An 18,148-nucleotide genomic window follows, 5' to 3' on the forward strand; every position below is an offset into this window, starting at 1 on the left:
CCCCCCGTCCCTCGCCCTCAGGTCAGCGCTGATTGGGCAAGCGGCGCAGCGCACGGAGCGCCCATTGGCCGGACGGGCAGAGCAGGGGGCGGGGCTTGGCGCCGCGGAAGGGTCCAGAACGGCCAGTGCCGCGGCGCCGCCCCGACATCCGGGGCGTTTGAGGGGGCGGGGTTACCGCCCCGAGGACCAATCGTGTGTCCCGGCGCGCGGGAGCTGGGCCCCGCCTCTTAAAGGGGCCGCAGCGGGGTTGTGGGGCGGGAGGAGGAAGAGGCGGAAGAAAGGGAGGAAGAGGAGGAGGCGGAGGAGGCGTGGTGGGGCTGCCGGGCCGGGCCATGGAGCAGCGCGAGGGGGGCTGAGCGGTGAGGGGGCAGTGCGGCACTGAGGAACACGCGGGTTGTGGGGAGGGGGGCCCAGGGAGGGGCTCTGGGGGATGTGGGGAGCCCTGAGGGGTCGCTCACTGCGGGGGTCCTGCGGAGGGGGAATGGGGGTGCCCGGGGAGGGGTCTCCAGGGGGGTCTCCAGGGGGGTGTGGGTACCCGGGGCAGGTCTCGGGGTGGTGCAGCCTCTCTCCTGCAGGACAGGTCGGGGCCATTCAACACGTGATACAAAATATTTGCTTTTTATTTGTCCTGTTTTGGGGGAGGGAGGGCAGAGACTGCGGGGCTCCTGCTGTGGGGAGTCCCCACGGCACAGGGGGCTGTGGCCGAGCCCCCGAGGGAGGGACAGGGTTTGGGGGGCTCCATCCCCAGCCGTGGGGAACCCTTGGGGGGCTCCTCGAGTCCCGGGGAGGGGAGCCTGGGCCGGCCGGGGATCCCACTCCACACCCACTCCCGGCCCTTTGGAGCTTCCCTTTCTTGTCGCCTTTTTCCTCAAGTATTTCCCTGCCTCGGTGCCTAGCAGCCTGCATGGGGCTGGGCTCTGTGGCGTTCTGTGCCCCCTCGGTGATTGGGGTCGGTCCCTCCGCTGGGGTTTGGTCCCTCACTGTGGTGCTGGCAGGGCAGAGTGGCCGTGCTGCCCTGGGGCACTGCCCAGATGGTTCAGGGATTGTCCATAAATCGGATTTGTCCGGCAGCCGGGCGCTGCTGAGGGGGGATCCATCCCAGCCTGATCCCCTGGGCCTGGGGGAGCCCTGGGCTGGGGGGCACCCCTGTTCTGGGCGCCTGCCAGGCCCTGTCCCGACCTGACAAAGCCCGGCTCCCCTGTTGTGTGGGGCTTGTCCTGCCCTGATCCTGCAGCCGGGGGTGCACGGAGTCATGGATTGTCCTGAGGGAAGGGACCCCCGGGATCCCCCAGTGCCCCCCTGCCCTGCCCAGATCCCCCAACAAGCCCAGCCTGGGCATCCCTGGATGCTCCTGGAGCTCTGGCAGCCTCGGGGCCGTGCCCATTCCCTGGGGAGCCTGGGCAGTGCCAGCAGCCTCTGGGGAAAGAAGAGCCTTGCCCTGATCTCCAGCCTGAGCCTGCCCTGGCCCAGCTCCAGGCAGCGCTGCCCGTGCAGGGTGCGGCGGGGCAAGCACGGGCTGTGGGGCAGGGCTGTGGGGCAGGGCTGTGGCTGTGGGGCCGGGCTGTGGCTGTGGGGCAGGGCTCGGGCTGTGGGGCAGGGCTGTGGCTGTGGGGCAGGGCTGTGGAGCAGGGCTGTGGGGCAGGGCTCGGGCTGTGGGGCAGGGCTGTGGGGCTCAGGTTGTGGGGCTGTGGGGTAGGGCAGGGCTGTGCCAGAGGAGCTGCGGCTCCTGGCAGGACAGACAGTGGGGCCGGGCTGTGTCAGCGCTGCCCCGAGCACAGTGAAAGGTCTGGACGGATCGCACGGGACAGGGTTCACGTGCCCTTCCTGCCAGATCCTTCTGGAGGGCTACAGGGAACAGCCAGCCCTGCTCCCTGTGAGTCCCGAGGCTCCTGTGTCCCCACAATGGGATTTTCTGTGGCTGCCTGTCCGTGCTGCCCATCCTGTGTCCATGGGGTCACACGGGGTGTGAGGGGCTGAGCTGTGTCCATGGGGTCACACAGGGTGTGAGGGGCTGAGCTGTGTTTGGGGTCACACAGGGTGTGAGGGGCTGAGCTGTGTTTGGGGTCACACGGGGTGTGAGGGGCTGAGCTGTGTCTGTGGGGTCACACGGGGTGTGAGGGGCTGAGCTGTGTTTGGGGTCACACGGGGTGTGAGGGGCTGAGATGTGTCTGTGTTTGGGGTCACACGGGGTGTGAGGGGCTGAGCCATGTGTCTGTCCCTGCCCAGGGCTGTGTGGGGCTGGACAGAATCCCAGAATCACTGAGTTTCAGAAAGTGCCATCGAGCCCAGCCTGTGGCTGATCCCCCCCCCGTAACGCACCTGGAGCAGGACAGAGCACCCCAGTCAGACATTTGTTTCTTTATTCCCAGGTTTCCAGGATGTTGCAGGTCCCGCTGCCGCTGGATCGGGACGGGATCCTGTTCCGGCTGCGCTTCACCACGCTGGCCCTCGGGACGGTGTTCTGCCCCCTCTTTGGGTTCCTCTTCTGCGTCATCTGGTCTCTGCTCTTCAACTTCCGTGAGACGACTGCGACCCACTGTGGGGTGAGAGACTCCTGTGGGAAAACCCCATATTCCTGGGGAGTAACAGAACTCCTGTGTCCTTGTGGGTTTCCTCTCCCTCCTTCTGGGCTCCCTTCTCTTGGGTTCCTATTTCCCTTCTGGATTCCTGTCCCCTGTGTCCTTCTGGGCTCCCTTCTCTTGGGTTCCTGTCCCCCTTCTGGATTCCTGTCCCCTGTGTCCTGGGCTCCTCTCTTGGGCTTTCCCCCCACAAGTGTTAGAGAATCCAGACCCAGCTGCGTTGTTTCATTGCCCTTGGGATGCCTCAGGACTGGCAGCAGCAGCAGCAGCTTTGGCTTTGTGCTGGGACTGAGGGCAGTACAGACTGGTCAGGCTGGTGTCTGGACTGGGCACGCTGGGGGTTGTTGCCGTGAGGAATTGAGGTGGGGAAGCTGAAGGGAAATGCATCGTCCTGGGGAGGGGTTGGTCCAGAGCTGCTGCCCCCAGGTCTGCTGGGGTTCAGAGGAGCCACAGGTGTCTGGGGAGGGAGGGCCTGGAGCTCCATGTGGGATGAGATTGGGCTCCTCCCCAGGGCTGCTGGACACGAGCTGGGAATGGAGGGCAGGAGTCATCTCACAGCAGCAGGAGAACTTTAGCAGGGCTTGGAGTACGAGGAAAGGGGGAATGGCTGCCAGTGGCAGAGGGCAGGGCTGGATCTTGGGATCTTGGGCAGGAATCGTTCCCTGGCAGGGTGGGCAGGGGCTGGGATGGAATTGCCAGAGCAGCTGGGGCTGCCCCTGGATCCCTGGCAGTGCCCAAGGCCAGGCTGGACATTGGAAGCAGCTGGGACAGTGGGAGGTGTCCCTGGGCCTTAAGGTCCTTCCAACCAAAACCATTCTGGGATTCTATGGATAATCAAGAGTGTAAAGGCAAGAAACCTGAGCAGGTACCTGGGCAGGGCCCCCAGCACCCCAGGACTGCCCCAGCAGGGCTGTGGGGTCCATGACCCCATGGGACGGACCAGGGGCGCTGCTGTGATACATTCCCTGGCTTCGGGAATAGGAATAAACTACTTTAGAATTTCAAAAAGGACCGTTTCAGTGTCTGGAAGGGGCTGGCTGTGATGCTGTGCCGGGTGCCTGTCCCCACGAGCCCGTGTCCCCACAGGTGCCCAACTACCTGCCGTCCATCAGCGCGGCCATCGGGGGCGAGACGCCGCAGCGCTACGTGTGGCGCCTGTGCATCGGCCTGCACTCGGCCCCGCGCGTCCTCGTGGCCGTGGCCTACTGGAACCACTACCAGAGCTGCCACTGCCCCCACCCCCGCTACCTGCGCCTGTGCCACGTCACCCTGCTGCTCAACCTGCTCGAGAACTTCGCCCTCCTCATCCTCACCTACGTGTCCTCCACTGAAAACTATGGTAGGTGTCACTCCCGCCCTGCCCTGCCCTGCCCTGCCCCGCCCTGCCCTTCCTTGGGCCACTGCTTTGCCATGAGGCAGTCTGGAGGGAAAAACCAGTGAAAACCCCCCGGAGATTGCAGTAAAGTCAGTAGTTACAGAGGAACAATGTGTGCAAATAGCCATGCTCTTCCCACGGTTCTTGGTTGCTGAGACTTGATTGAAGCCCTGGGTTCAGGCTGGGGACAGAGCCTGGAGCAGGCCTTGGTGCTTGATTCTACCCGAGGTCATCCTGCTTCCCCTCCATCCCACAGCCAGGCTGGGCTTTGAGCTGGCTCTGCTCCAGCTGCCTTCATTCATACACCTTCCCCAGCAATTCCTGGGGAAAATGTCATGGAATCACAGAATACCACACGGGTTTGGATTGGGAAGAGTCCTCACAGCCCACCTGCAGTGGAGTGCAGCTCCCAGCCCCAATGTCCAGCCTGGCCTTGGGCACTGCCAGGGATCCAGGGGCAGCCCCAGCTGCTCTGGCAATTCCATCCCAGCCCCTGCCCACCCTGCCAGGGAACAATTCCTGCCCAAGATCCCATCAAATCCTACTCTCAAGCCATTCCCTGGCTCCTGGCAATTCCTGCAGCCCTTGGCCCCAGTCCCTCTCCAGCTCTCCTGGAGCCCCTTCAGGCCCTGCAAGGAGCTCTGAGCTCTCCCTGGAGCTTCTCCTCTCCAGCTGAGCACCCCCAGCTCTCCCAGCCTGGCTCCAGAGCAGAGAGGCTCCAGCCCTCTAATCATTCCTGGATGCAGAATCGGAGTGTTTCAGGTTAAATCCATGTGTCCAAAACCTGGCCGCAACAGCCTGGGAAATTCTCTTCCCCCACATGGTCTCATCTCAAAACAACAAAAGTGCCAGTGCTGAATTCCAGCTGCTGTTTCATCCTGAGGTCTGGAGGAGGCAGCAGGGATTAACTGGAGAACACTGAAATGCTGGAGCCAGCAAGGTGGTGCTGTTGCAGTGGAACAAACCCTGTGCTGGGATATATCAGCAGGACAGTAATGTGTTGGCTTTCTCTGCACAGCAGGAAGGTGATGATGGATATTGTGTCCAGCTGTGGGCTGGAGAGGGACTTTGAACAAAGAATGGAGTGCCAGGACAAGGGGAATGGCTTCCCAGTGACAGAGGACAGGACTGGATGGGATCTTGGGCAGGAATTGTTCCCTGGCAGGGTGGGCAGGGGCTGGGATGGAATTGCCAGAGCAGCTGGGGCTGTCCCTGGATCCCTGGCAGTGCCCAAGGCCAGGCTGGACATTGGGAGCTCCTGGGACAGTGGGAGGTGTCCCTGCCATGGCAGGGGTTGGGATGAAAAGGTTTTTAAGGTCCCTCCCAACCCAAACCATTCTGGGATTCAGGGCTGTGGTGCTGTGAACAGAGTCCCAGGGTCTCCCCCAGCCTTTGGGGGGAGGATGTTCCGTGGTGGAGCCCAGTGACCAGGATGGCAGGACAGGAACCTCCTGCTGATGGAGGTCTGTGGTTTGGGACCTGTCCCTGCCCAGCTCCTTGTCTCCTGCAGCATTCCCTGTCCCCATGGTGTGGTGTCCCTGCCCCGCTCCTGGCAGTGTTCCCTCATGGCAGGGTCTGCAGCCTGACCTGCCCCGGGGACTTCTCCAGCCCCTGCCCTTGGAAATGCAGGTGCAGCTTTGAGGTTTGGCCACCTGGGCCAGCCTGGCCCAGCCCCGTGCAGAGCCCTGGGAGGGGAGCCCGAGGTGTGAGCGGGCAGAGAGCCCCAGGAGCCGAGGCTGACCCATTTCCTGGGATCCTCATCCCAGACTAATCCCTGGCTGTGGGGAAAGTGTCAGCCCTGAGCTGCCGTGCTCAGGTTAATCAGCCCTGCGGGACAGCCCGGCCTGACCTCCCACCTGCTGCTACCTCGCTCCTCGCGTGCTGCCCTTCCCCTGGCAGGCAGAGGGCACACAGGGACGGTCATTCCTGCACTTCAGGTGCTTGGAATTGAGCCTGAGGGTCAGTTTCTGGAGAAGGGGCTGGGAAATGCTTTCCAGAGCAGCACTTATGGAAATCTCACCTGAAGGTGCAGGGGCTGTGTGGGGTTTGGGGCCTTGGGAGCAGCTCTGTTAGCCTTGCTCCAGCTGCTTTCCCAGCCTGATCCTGGACCTGGGCTACTCCAGGTGTGCATGGGGCAACCTCAGCGCTGCAGATGAGCTGATGACTGCTAATGGGCACACAGGTAATACAGAGGGCCAGAAGATGACTTTCCTGGATTTTGGACTGGCTCACCCTGCACCCCCCTCTCCGTGCCTCACTTTCCCCACCCCAAGAGCAGCAGTGGCAATGCTGAGCTGCTCCCAAGGGTTCCTGAGTTTACAGCTGTGTGAAGCAATGGTCCCAGAGTACAGAAACACCCTCCTGGCACTTTGGAATAAGTATTCCAGGCACTTCCATCCCCTTCCAGGGGGCCCTGAGGCAGCACGAGCAGGTTGTGGAGCCATGCTGTGCCTGTCTCCTGCAAAGACCCCACTGGAGTTCCAGCACCACTGGGGTGCTGGGGCTCCCAGCAGAGCACAAAGCCCTCCCAAATCCTGCCTCACGTTCCCCTTGTGCTCCTGTCCTGGGCTGAGCAGGAAACCTGTTGTTTGTCAATCCAGCAATCCACGAAAATGCCTTCATCGTGTTCATCACGTCGGCCCTGGGCCACATGCTGCTCACCTGCATTCTCTGGAGAATGACTAAGAAACACACAGTAAGTCCCGAGGTACAGACACTTTCCTTTCTTCTCTCTCTGCTGGGAGCTGGGAGGGGGCTCTGGGGGCTGTGCCAGGACTGGGACGGGGCTCTGGGGCCCTGCTGGGAGTTGGCAGGAGGCTCTGGGCTGGCACTGGAGGGCTTTGGCTGTCCTTGCTTGTGAAATAACAGGTGCTAAAGGAGCCAACAGCAGCAGGTGAAATGGAAGAAGTCACCAAAATCCATTATTTACCAAAGCAAAGTGGGAAGGAAGTGTTTAATTTCCTGTTTTCTGGGTTTATCATTAAATCACAGAATGATTTTGGTTGGAATGGACCTTAAATCCCACCCAGTGCCATCCCTGCTATAGCAGGGACACCTCCCACTGTCCCAGCTGCTCCCAATGTCCAGCCTGGCCTTGGGCACTGCCAGGGATCCAGGGGCAGCCCCAGCTGCTCTGGGCACCCTGTGCCAGGGCCTGCCCACCCTGCCAGGGATGGATTTCCTCCCAGTATCTGATTATGTTTTCATTGAGAGATCATATTGGAAACCACTGTTGGCATCCCTGTGGATTGGGATTGCTCATCCCTTCTCCATGCCTGTTTCTAAGCTGAAGTTGGCTTCCCTGTGCTGGGAGTTGCTGGTCCTGCAGGCTGGGAGCAGCGGGCAGCAGGAGTTGTTCTCCCTTTGCTCCAGAATGACTCTGTGGAGCAGGCTGGCTCTGGCTCTTTTTCTGGGGAGGGTCAGGGGGTGCAGGGACTGGCCAGGAGGCAGCAGGTCTGGTGGAGGATCCAGCCAGGGGCTCCTGACCCCATTGCCTGGATGCAGCTTCTGTGCTGTGCTGGTTTGTGGTGTGAGTCCTGGGCTGTGGGCAGGACATCCAGGGTGGTCCTGGGTTATGGGGCAGGTGGACAGGACATCCAGGAGTGTCCTGGACTGGACACTGACAGCCATGGGCAGGACAGGACATCCAGGAGTGTCCTGGACTGGGCACTGACAGCCATGGGCAGGACAAGACAGGACATCCAGGAGTGTCCTGGACTGGGCACTGACAGCCATGGGCAGGACAGGACAGGACATCCAGGAGTGTCCTGGACTGGGCACTGACAGCCATGGGCAGGACAGGACAGGACATCCAGGAGTGTCCTGGACTGGGCACTGACAGCCACAGGCAGGACAGGACATCCAGGAGTGTCCTGGACTGGGCACTGACAGCCATGGGCAGGACAGGACATCCAGGAGTGTCCTGGACTGGGCACTGACAGCCATGGGCAGGACAGGACATCCAGGTTTGGGGCTGTGTGGGACCTGCTTCTGTGCCCATGTGGCTCCTGCGCATTTGGCTTCCCCTGTGGATGTGGGCTCCCTGGATCTCTGTGTCCTTTCCCTTTGGATCCTTCTCCCCAGCTGATCCCCGTGCTCCCAGTGTTCAGTGGGGAGGGGTGCTGGGGCTGTGCCCCCAGAAGGTGGTGGTTTGCAGAGCCCCTGGGAGGTGTGTGCCTGTGTCCCAGGGCTGGTGAGGCTGGACAAAGCTCTCCCAAGGGATTGTGAGCAAGGCTGCAGGGCGAGTGCTGTGCCTGGGCTCCGTGTCCCAGCAGGATGAGTGCTGGGGGGCCCAGCTCTGCAGTGCCAGGGCAGCTCCTGCTCCGTCACTGCTGTTTCTCCTCCCCTTCCGCCAATTCACCGAGCCTGTCCCTGATGCCTTACTCCAGAGACCTGGAAAAGAAGCTTCCAGCAGTTATTTGGCTCTAAAACTCCTTAGGAAAGGGACCTGGGGAGGTGCTGGGATTCTCTTCACTCACTGGGAAGTGATCTGCTCTCTCTGGTGATATGGGAATAGCAGGAGCTTGCAGCCATTCCTTGGCAGCTTTCCCACAGCTTCCTTTATTTCTGTGATATTGTTTGGCTTGTCTTTTCCCTGGGTGAGCCCTCCAAGGCCCCGGATCTCCTCCCCTGCCACGTCACCCTCTGGTCCCTCATCTCCCTTGCAGCAGGCAGGGCTGAGGCATCCCAAATCCTGGGCTCAGCTTTGGACCCCTCAGGGCAAAGAGAGACTTTTGGGGGCTGGAGCACGTTCAGGGAAGAGAATGGAGCTGGGGAAGGGGCTGAAGGGGCTCAGCCTGGAGCAAAGGAGGCTCAGGGGGCCCTTGTGGCTCTGCACAAGTCCCTGGCAGGAGGGGACAGCCGGGGGGGTCGGGCTCTGCTGCCAGGGAACAGGGACAGGAGGAGAGCTCAGGCCTCAGGCTGGGCCAGGGGAGGCTCAGGGTGGATATTGGGGAAATTCCTTTCCAGGCAGGGCTGTGCACCCCTCCAGGGCAGCAGGGGTGGAGTCACATGGAGTTCACAGCCATGTGGATGTGGCGCTTGGGGACATGGGTTACTGGTGGCCTTGGCACTGCTGGGGAGCGGTTGCAGTCTGTGATCTCAGAGGGATTTTCCAGCCTCGTTGGTTCTGTGACTCTGCCCGAGGACTGGAGGAATCTGCACATCGCTGGGGGGAAGGACAGGGGACACGGTGACATCCTGGCTGAGCATGCCACCACCTGGCACAGTGCCACCACCCGCTTCCTCCTCCCATCCTGGAACAGCCCTGCGGGTGGAGGGGAGCCATCCTCGGGGGTGTGCAGTCCCCCCAAAGCTGACAGGAGCCCTCCAGGGCCAGCCCTGACCTGAGGCCACCGGGGGTGCAGTGTCCCTGTGCCAGCTGGTGTCCCTGTGCCAGCTGGTGTCCCTGTGCCAGCTCCGTGCGGGGCCGCAGGATGGAGCTGTCGCCCAGGGCACGAGGGTGACGGCTGCGGGAGGAGGAGGAGGAGGAGGAGGAAGGCGCTGCGGAGTGACGCAGCTCCCAGGCCGGCTGTGTCGGGGTGAGGAGGGCACGGTGCTTGTCACACCACCAGGTGTCACCTTTGGCTAAGGGACCTTGGTCCCTGCAGCCGCCGCGTCCCCGTGTCCGGTGCTGCGCCTTGGCTCCTGCCGCCAACCATTCCCACGGGTGCTGCGGGCCGAGCGGCGTCTCCTGGGGCTTGTCCCACTCTCGGCCTGGATTCCTCAGGCTCCGAGCCCTCTGCTCACGGCTGGTGGCCCCTGGCAGGCTTGGCACAGCTCCTGTGACACTTTCTTGGCTCGGCAGGTGGGACAGCAGGACGCAGGAGGTGCCACAGCCGCGTCCTTGCCACATCCAAGGGCTTGGGCAGTGCCAGTGAGGTGCCCAGGCACACTCGTGGGGCTGTTTCAGGCCAGGGCACAGCTGATCCCTCTGTGTGGCACCTTGGGGACAGAGACTGGCTCAGTTTGTGTCCCTCGTGGGGGCCTTTGTTCACTTTGCTGTCCCCAGCCCTGGAGCTGATGATGGCAGGAGGGGACAGGTGAGGGATGGCTCCAGCCCCGCAGTGTTCCATCCTTCCCTCCTCCTCACAGGGTCCCCACAGGGTTCAGGTTCTCGGGGACCCTCTCCAGGACAAAGTCCATGTGGGGAGCTGGAAAGCTGTGTCTGTCTGGAGGAGAGAGCAGTGCCTTCCCAGCCCCACGGCTGGCACTGCTTTTAGCGCTGCTGGAGGGGGTGAAGCTCCCCAGGTCTGGCAGGGTAGGAGGGACAGGAATTGGTCTTGCAGAAGCTTCTCCCCCGGCGGGGCTCCTGTTGCAACTGCTGTTCTGCGAGGGCAGGAAGGTGTGGAGGAACTGGTTTGTAATGGGGAAGTACAAGCGGTTTCCAGTTACGAGGTGGCAGATGGTGAGAGAAAGGAAAAAAAAAAACTCTGCAAGAGGGGAGAAGAGAGAAAGCAGGAGAGAGAAAAGGAGGGGAAGGGGCAAAGCAGAGGAGGAAGATTCTGTGGAAAAGGGAAATGGACCCTGGGAGCCTCCAGCTGTGAGTGATCACTGCACCCTGTGCTTGGCTGTGGCATGGTAATTCCCACCTGAGCTCTGCTGTTCCCAGCTGGCTGCTCACCCTTAAAACCCTCCTTCCCCCCAGCCCCGAGGCACAGAGCTGGGCAGTGAGGCAGAGCAGTTTCACTTCTTGTTTGCAAACACATTTTCCCCCAGCCTGGGGCTGGTGGCCTCAGCAGACACCAGTGTGTGCCTGTGGTGGCCACGGGCTGGCTGGCTCAGGCCCATCACAGGAGCCACGGAGATGTTCTGAGGGCTGGAGCTCTGCAGCCAGGCTGGGAGAGCTGGGGGAGAAGCTCCAGGAAGAGCTCCGAGCCCCTTGCAGGGCCTGAAGGGGCTCCAGGAGAGCTGGAGAGGGACTGGGGCCAAGGGCTGCAGGAATTGCCAGGAGCCAGGGAATGGCTGCCAGTGGCAGAGGGCAGGGCTGGATCTTGGGATCTTGGGCAGGAATTGTTCCCTGGCAGGGTGGGCAGGGGCTGGGATGGAATTGCCAGAGCAGCTGGGGCTGCCCCTGGATCCCTGGCAGTGCCCAAGGCCAGGCTGGACATTGGGAGCAGCTGGGACAGTGGGAGGTGTCACTGCCATGGCAGGGATGGCACTGGGTGGGCTCTGAGATCCCTTCCAGTCCATGCTGTGGCCAGTGGAGCTGGGTCCTGCTCTGTCACCGGCCCCTGGGCTCTATCCCATGCCATCCTGCTCCCCTGGCATCCACAGGGCACGTGGGCTGAGCCCAGCCTGGGCTGCAGCCAGTGCAAAGGCACAGGAGCCTCTGGGGCACAGCCCCCCGTGTCCCCTGGGCCCAGCTGAGCCCTGGGAGCTGGAGTAGGGTGACAGCTGTGTCCCCACCACGGCAGGGCCGTGTCAGCAGCAGGGACCACAAGCACCTTGGTGAGCACATGTGGTTTCAGCTCCTCACAGCCCCCAGGAGCACTGGCGGTGGCTCAGACAAGCCCTCCATAAATAGCTGAGCTCTGTGTGGGGCCCTTTGGCTCTGGGCTCTCTGCAGGGACCCACAAACCCCTGAGGGGAGCTGGGTCTGGTGTGTGACACACAGCCCACAGGTGCCACTTGTGCCCCAGGAAGGGATGATGGCTCGAGGGCAGAGCCAGTGCTTGCAGGTCCCTGCAGAGCGAGCTGTTAAGATCACTGTCATCCCTGTCCCCATCAGGAGCTGAGGGGTGGGCACAGCTCTTCTTCCTCTCTGGAGGCTCCTGTGGCTCCGTGCTGGTGGTTCACAGGAGCGTGGCTTGGGGCTGCCCAGGGTGGGGGAAGGAGACCCCCGGTACCTTCCATGGGCAGGGAGCAGTGTGTCCCCTGTGTCCTGCTGCTCCAGCTCCCCCATTGCCCGGCCTGGCCCTGCTCCTGACTCACCTTCATGTGCCGCAATGTGCCTCAGCTCCGGCCGCCAGCTGGGCACTAAATATAATTCCCCCGTGGTTTTCTGGGCCAGACACACATGGGAGGGCTGGGGTGACACTGGGGGGGCTTGCAGGGGCCGTGGGTGCCCCGGTCTGTCTTGCCAAAAGGAAGTTGGCAGCCACAGCTGTGCCAGCCCGGCAGCTCCAGCCAGCTCAGCTTGGAGCACCCTGTCCTTGGGATTTTCTTATCCCTCTTGTTCCTCGAAGGCAGCCAGAGTTTGGTGGCTTCTTGCCAGGCTGCTTGGAGCTGCCAGCTCCTCTCCAGGGCTCTGACCTGGGGGCTGTCCTGTCCTCTGACCTGTCCAGGCTGAGCAATCCCAATTCTGCCAGTCTTTCCTCACAGCAGAGGTGCTCCATCCCTCTAATCTTGGTGTCCTTCTCTGGCCACCATCTGACTCCCTGGGGTCATGGGAAGCAGGGACAGTGCCTGAGCCCTGAGCAGGGCAGTGAGGGGATGGGCAGCTCTGTCCAGCAGCTCCTGTTGTCCCACCATGCTGCCCGAGCTCCTGCAGGGACCTTCCCAGCCAGCTCTGCTCAGCATCGTGCCATGTCCCCATGTGCCACCTCCTGGGGCCCTTGCCCTGTAATCCCCTGGCACTGGGCTGAGCCAGCCGTGCCCTGGCATTAGGGATTAACGCCTAATTAATTATCCGTGTGATAATCCTCGGCGCAGACCGGGAGAGGGGGAGCTCGGAGGGCACCCGGAGGTGCAGGAGCAGTGTGGTGAGCCGGGGGTGGCTCCTACAGGGCCGTGTCGGGCTCCTGCAGCAGGACAGGGTGTCGGAGCTGCAGGAGCCGAGCTGCTCTGTGCCCGGGGCTCCCGGGAGCAGCAGCCTGGGGGTCCCGGCGGGGCCGTGCCGGGGCTCAGCGCAGCCCCTGCCGTGGGGCGCGGTGACAGCGCGGTGACAGCACGGTGACAGCGCGGCTGTTCCCAGCCGCTTTTCCGGTGTGAAACTCAGCCCCGGGCCCGCCTCGGGGCTCTGCCGGTGCCGGTGCCGCTCCCAGGCGCTCTGGGCTGCGCTGCTGCGGGCGGCAGGGACCGGCAGCCCGGCACAAGGAGCAGCCCTGCCGTGTCCCCACGTGCGGGAGCGCCCTGACTCCGTCCTTCCCCTCTGGGTTTTCCTCCCCGGCCGAGCCCCTGGCACGCGTTCCGGGGGTAATGGAAAGTGTGATGGGGAAATTTACATTTTCCTTACTATCAGCACTCCCTCAGAATGGAATCTTTGTCTCACGTGAAGCGTCAGCCGAGGGGGAAATTCCCCTCCCACCTGTAACAGCCTGGGCTGTCTGCGGCATCCCCAGCTCCTTCTGTGGGGCTGAACCCCCTTGCAGCCCCCATGCTCCAGGGCTCCCCTGCACCCTCCTTGGGCTCCAGACATGGCCTGGGGTTCCTCTGCCTCCCAGGCTGTAGGATCCTTATCTGTGACCCTCAGTGTGATGGGAGAAAGAGAGGAAGGGAACTGGAGCCAGTTCCTGCTGTGGTGGAACGGGGGGTCGCTCCACCCACAGCCCCCAGCTTTGGGGTGCTGGCAGTGGGTCAGGGAAGCCCATATAGGGGACAGGCCTGGCCCCTGGGTTGTCACAAGGCTGAGCTCTGGGGCACAGAAGCAGTGAGCAGGGGGTGTGGGGCTGCTGGCAGCATTCCCATGCTGTGTTCCTGCCCATCAGAGGTGGTGCTGGGGGCAGGATGGGGCCCCTTCGGTGCCAGGGCGTGCTGGGCGAGCTCTCCAGCGCAGCACCCGCCCCGCCTGCCGCCCCTTCATGTGGTTTCCTCCTCCCTGCTGCTGTTGTGGGTGAGGGGGTGCAGCACCCCGTGAATTCCCCGTGCCCTGGGGCCACCTGCAGCCACCTGGGCCAGAGGATCTGCCTCTGGCAGAGCTTTGGCCTGTCCTCAAGGAGTCCTTCAAGCACTCCAGCACCAGGGGCCCCATACTTGTTGGGACCCCGTGGCTCCTTCACTCCCTGTATCTCTGTGTAGATGTGAGCCCCCAGTGCCCCCGGGCACAGCCCTGCCAAAGCCACCCCTGGGCCTGGCCTGGGGGGCTCTGAACGAGGAGCCAGGGTGTGGAGACCCCCAGGGCTGTGCAGGGCCAGGGCATTCCTGGGGATGGGGATGGGGATAGGATGGGATGGGGATGGGATAGGATGGGACGGGGATGGGGATAGGATGGGATGGGGATGGGGATAGGATGGGATGGGGATGGGGATAGGATGGGATGGGGATGGGGATAGGATGGGATGGGGATGGGATGGGGATGGGATGGAATGGGATGGGGATAGGATGGGATGGGGATAGGGATGGCCACTCCAGCATCACCCAGCCCTTGGCCTGTTCCAGGAGCGCAAGTCGTACAAGTGGAAGCAGCTGCTCTTCTTCTTCACTTTCATCACGTTTGCGTTCGCCGTGTGCGTTTACTTCCACCACAACTGGTACTGCGGCCCTGGAGGTGAGGGGGCTGCCTGGGGGGTGTGTGGGGAAGGGGCTGGGTAGTCACAGGATCACTGAATCACAGGATTAGCTAAGGCTGGAAGAGATCCCTGTGATCAGCAAGTCCCAGCTGTGCCCGATGCCCACCTTGTCCCCCACCCAGAGCACTGGGTGCCACATCCAGCCCTTCCTTGGACATCTCCAGCGATGGGGGCTTCAAACCTCCCTGGGCACCCTCTTCCAGTGTCTGACCACTCCTTCTATGAAAAAATTCCTTCTGATGTCCAAAAATTCTTCCTGATGTTTGCAATCCTCCTCATGGGACACCTTGCCTTCCAAATCCCAGCCCAGGGAAGCTCCGGGTGCCCAGCCACGCTTCTTCCCTGGTGGGGGTCAAGCCCCCAGCCCCTGCTCTGCTGGCCCAAACAGGGTGCTCAGAGACCCTCCAGCTGGCAGGGCAGATGCAGCTGTGGGTCTGCATCCACACCTCTGTGTTTCCTCCCCCAGTGTACACTGTCTTCGCCTTCCTGGAGTACCTGGTTGTCCTCTCCAACATGGCCTTCCACATGACTGCCTTCTGGGACTTCGGCAACAAGGAGCTGGTGGTGAGCTCGCTGCTGGAGGACAAGCACTTCTAGCCAGCCCCGCTGCTGGGGGCTCCTCTCACCCTCCTGCCAGGGCCGGGCTGTTTGCTGTGGAGCTGCTGTGAGGATCATCCCGAGATCCCAGGAGTGTCTGTCCCTAGCTGCACCTGCAGCTCTTGTCCAGGGGAGCTGTGGGCTCTTCCTGGGGACCCCCTGTCCCGGCTCCCTGCCAGCTCCAGGAGGGCAGGACAGAGGAGGAGCCTGCTGCCTGTTCCTTTGGAGGATGCTCCAGGGAGAGCAGGATGCTGCTCCTGGTGTCAGGGCATGGGGTCCAGCCCTGCCCTGTCCTTTTTGGCCTGGGGGTCTCACGGTTCCTCCTCCAGGCTGGGGGTCTTGGGGCATGTCCTCAGAAATGGGTTGGTGGCCTTTTGGGCTGGCTTCAGGCACTGGGCTGGGGCAGGGTCCGGGCCCATCTGTGCCTGAGTTCCCAGGAGGGGAGCAGGAAGGTGCTGGGCCATGCAGGGACTGCCCAGAGCGGGGTGGGAGCACATAGGGCAGAGCTGGGAGCATCCACGTCTCACTCCTGCCTTTCCCAGAAGCCCCCCCAGCAGCACAGGCTGCCCCAGGGATGCTGTGCCCATTCCAACCCAGTTTGAGCTAGAAGGCTGAGTGTGCTCATGCTGGAGGTCTTGTCCCCAGTGTCCCCAGGGATTCCCCTGTGCCCTGGGGTGGGAGCTGGGAACTGCTGGGGTTCAGCAGTGCTCCCAACAAGCAGCTCTGGCTGCCAGGGCATGGGGGACATGGCCGGATGGCAGCTGGGGTCTGACAGTGTCCCCAAGCTGCTGGAAGGGACAGCTGGAGCTGTCTTGATTTTGGGGAGGTCTGCACTTGCCAGGGCTCATCCCACCCCACACCTGGCCAGGAAGGACCAGCGTGGCTCCCTCCCTGCCCTTCACCTGAGCACAGCCACCACCGAGAGTCCCCTGGGATGTCCCAGTGCTCATCCCAGGGCTGGGCAGAGCCTTCTCCCATGGGAGCTGCGGGGCCTTGGCAGAGCTGGGGCTGAGCTGGCTTCCAGCAGGTCCTGCTGCACGTGTCCATCATCAGTGTCCCCATCCATGGGCTCCATCCGTGTCCCTGCATGCGTGTGACGCGCTGCCCCCGCAGCGCCTTGGCTTTGAGGTGGAAATAAAGCACTAAGTATTTTTGTGAGCTCTCGGCAAATTCCACAGCATTTCCACCTGGCTCAGCCTGGCGTGGCCCTGGCACAGCCCTGGCACAGCCAGCAGGTCCAGAGCAGCACCAGGAGCAGCGTGGGGGATGGAATGGGGACAGGGACCCCGGGCACCGGGGCTGGAGTGTGGGATGTGGATCCTGGGTGGTGGAGTTGGGGTGCAAGATGTGACCCCGGGGTTCTGGGGTGTGGATCCCTGGAGCTGGGGCTCAGGATGCAGATCCCTGCAGGATGGGGATCTCTGGGGTGTGGGCTCTGGATCCTGGCTGTTGGGGCTGTGGCCCCCGGGTGCCGGATGGAGCCTGGGAAGGTTCAGCGAGGCTGGGAACTAGCCGGGATCCGGGCTGGAGGCGTGGGACTGAGCCCAGCCTGCAGCTGGCGGCCCTGCTCCCCACCCAGCTCTGGGGACCGCTGACTCGGCTGCAGATCCTGCAGATCTTACGGATGCTGCGGGGCCAGGGGCCAGCCCAGCCCCGGGGACAGACCCTGGAGCCAGGAGGGCTGGGGCAGGGCCAGGGGCAGGGGAGCTGCCGGAGGCTTGGTTCCCCCTGTCCCGGGCCTTGGTGGGGCCCTGCCCTCACTGTGGCCGCTCTGGAGCAGCTGGGAGGGGATGAGCCATGAGCTCATCCTGCTGTGCTGGGCCAGGGCAGGGCTGTGTCCCACTCGTGGCAACATGGGGTCCCCTCCCCATCCCAGCACCCACTTCTAAACCAAACCCCACCTCGCCAGCCCCACAGCAGGAGCAGGACACGGCTGTGTGGATCCCCACAGTGGGAACAGGACACGGCCGTGTGGATCCTCCCACGGGCAGACCAGGACAGGGCTGTTGGATGCCCACGGTGGGAGCAGGATTTGGTGCAGCCGGGACCCAGGAGCCCGTGGCTGTGCAGCACCCCCGGGGCCGTGTCCCGTGTCCCAGGGCAGGGCTCTGCAGCGGTCCCGGGGGGCTCCACGGGGCGCAGCCATGGGAGGGCCGGAGCTGGGCTGTGGCCGGAGCCCCCCGGCCCCGCTGCCCACGCCCGCCCCCGGCTCTGGCTGCAAACGGGAGCGGGGAACAAAGGCGGCTTGTGGCGGGCGCCGGGTCTCTGCCCTTCCTGCAGGAAGGCCCCGGGGCCGGACAAGGGGCCCGTGTCCGGGTCTGGCCACCTGCCAGCACGTGCCGGGGGGGTGGCGAGGGGGTGGCGAGAGCGGCTGGGGATGCCACCGGTCCCTCGCTGCTGCCATCGCCGGCCCCAGGACACGGGGAGCCCCAGGACAGCCCCGGGCATGGGAACACGGGCTCTGCCCTCCACCTGCCACTCCAGAGGCAGTACTGCAGCTGGGGGCCACTCAGGAGGGAACCCCACTCGTGTGCCAGTTCCTGCACTGTCCCCGTTCCTGTCCCTTACAATGTCCCCAAGCCCCTGCGTGGGAGCTCAGCTGGGCACAGAGATGGTGGGGTCAGGACTGGCCTGGAGGGACATCCCGAGCTTCCCCTGGCAGCTCCCCCTGGAAGAGAGCCCTGGCGGGCACCATGAGCACCCCCAGCTTGGCCCTGGCCATGTGAGGGGTCCCAGGCCAGCTCGGGTCAGTGACATCCCTGTCCCTCCAGGGAATGTCCCCACGCCCAGGAAGGGTGGGTGCGCATGGGAGAGCACAGGACACGGTGGGCCTGGGCAGGTTTTTATTTAAGGAGAAGCAACTCTGGGGGCAGCTGGTTACAGGTGAGTCCTGCTGCCCTGTGGAGCTCCAGCACCAGGCAGGGCAGGAACTCTGGCCACCCTGGCTCTGCTCTCAGCAGGGCTGGAGGTCCCTGCTGTGGGGCTCACCCCAAACACCCCCAGGAGCCACCGGGATCCCGGAGCAGGATGGGGCAGTGCCAGCCAAATGCTCCGGGCTGGGCGAGTGCCAGGGCTGGCACAGAGAGGCTGGGGATGCCCTGTGCCCCAGCTGGTGTAGAGGGTGGAGCTGGCAGGTCCCTGTGGAGTGC

At 63.3% G+C, this 18,148-nt stretch overlaps 1 protein-coding gene across 2 annotated transcripts; it reads left to right on the forward strand.

Moving 5' to 3' along the window:
• Positions 1–221: 221 nt before the first annotated feature.
• Positions 222–16,157, forward strand: PGAP2 (post-GPI attachment to proteins 2). 2 transcript variants are annotated; one of them, XM_058857332.1, is made up of 6 exons: positions 222–359; positions 2,370–2,543; positions 3,666–3,918; positions 6,555–6,661; positions 14,272–14,380; positions 14,869–16,157. In XM_058857332.1, the coding sequence occupies exons 2-6, from the start codon at positions 2,379–2,381 to the stop codon at positions 14,997–14,999; spliced, it is 765 nt and encodes a 254-aa protein (XP_058713315.1). In that variant the 5' UTR covers positions 222–359; positions 2,370–2,378; the 3' UTR covers positions 15,000–16,157. The 2 variants fall into 2 exon arrangements, with proteins under 2 accessions (XP_058713315.1, XP_058713321.1); XM_058857338.1 differs by having other exon boundaries at positions 6,555–6,649.
• Positions 16,158–18,148: the final 1,991 nt, after the last annotated feature.

The sequence above is a fragment of the Poecile atricapillus genome, chromosome 1 (assembly GCF_030490865.1).
Source record: "Poecile atricapillus isolate bPoeAtr1 chromosome 1, bPoeAtr1.hap1, whole genome shotgun sequence".
NCBI classification, from domain to species: Eukaryota; Metazoa; Chordata; class Aves; order Passeriformes; family Paridae; genus Poecile; species Poecile atricapillus.

Coding starts and splice junctions, on each gene's coding strand:
- PGAP2 (XM_058857332.1), top strand. CDS start 2,379: ATGTTGCAGGTCCCGCTGCCGCTGGATCGGGACGGGATCCTGTTCCGG. Junction 3,919..6,554: donor GTCCTCCACTGAAAACTATG/GTAGGTGTCACT, acceptor TTGTCAATCCAG/CAATCCACGAAAATGCCTTC. Junction 14,381..14,868: donor CTGGTACTGCGGCCCTGGAG/GTGAGGGGGCTG, acceptor TTCCTCCCCCAG/TGTACACTGTCTTCGCCTTC.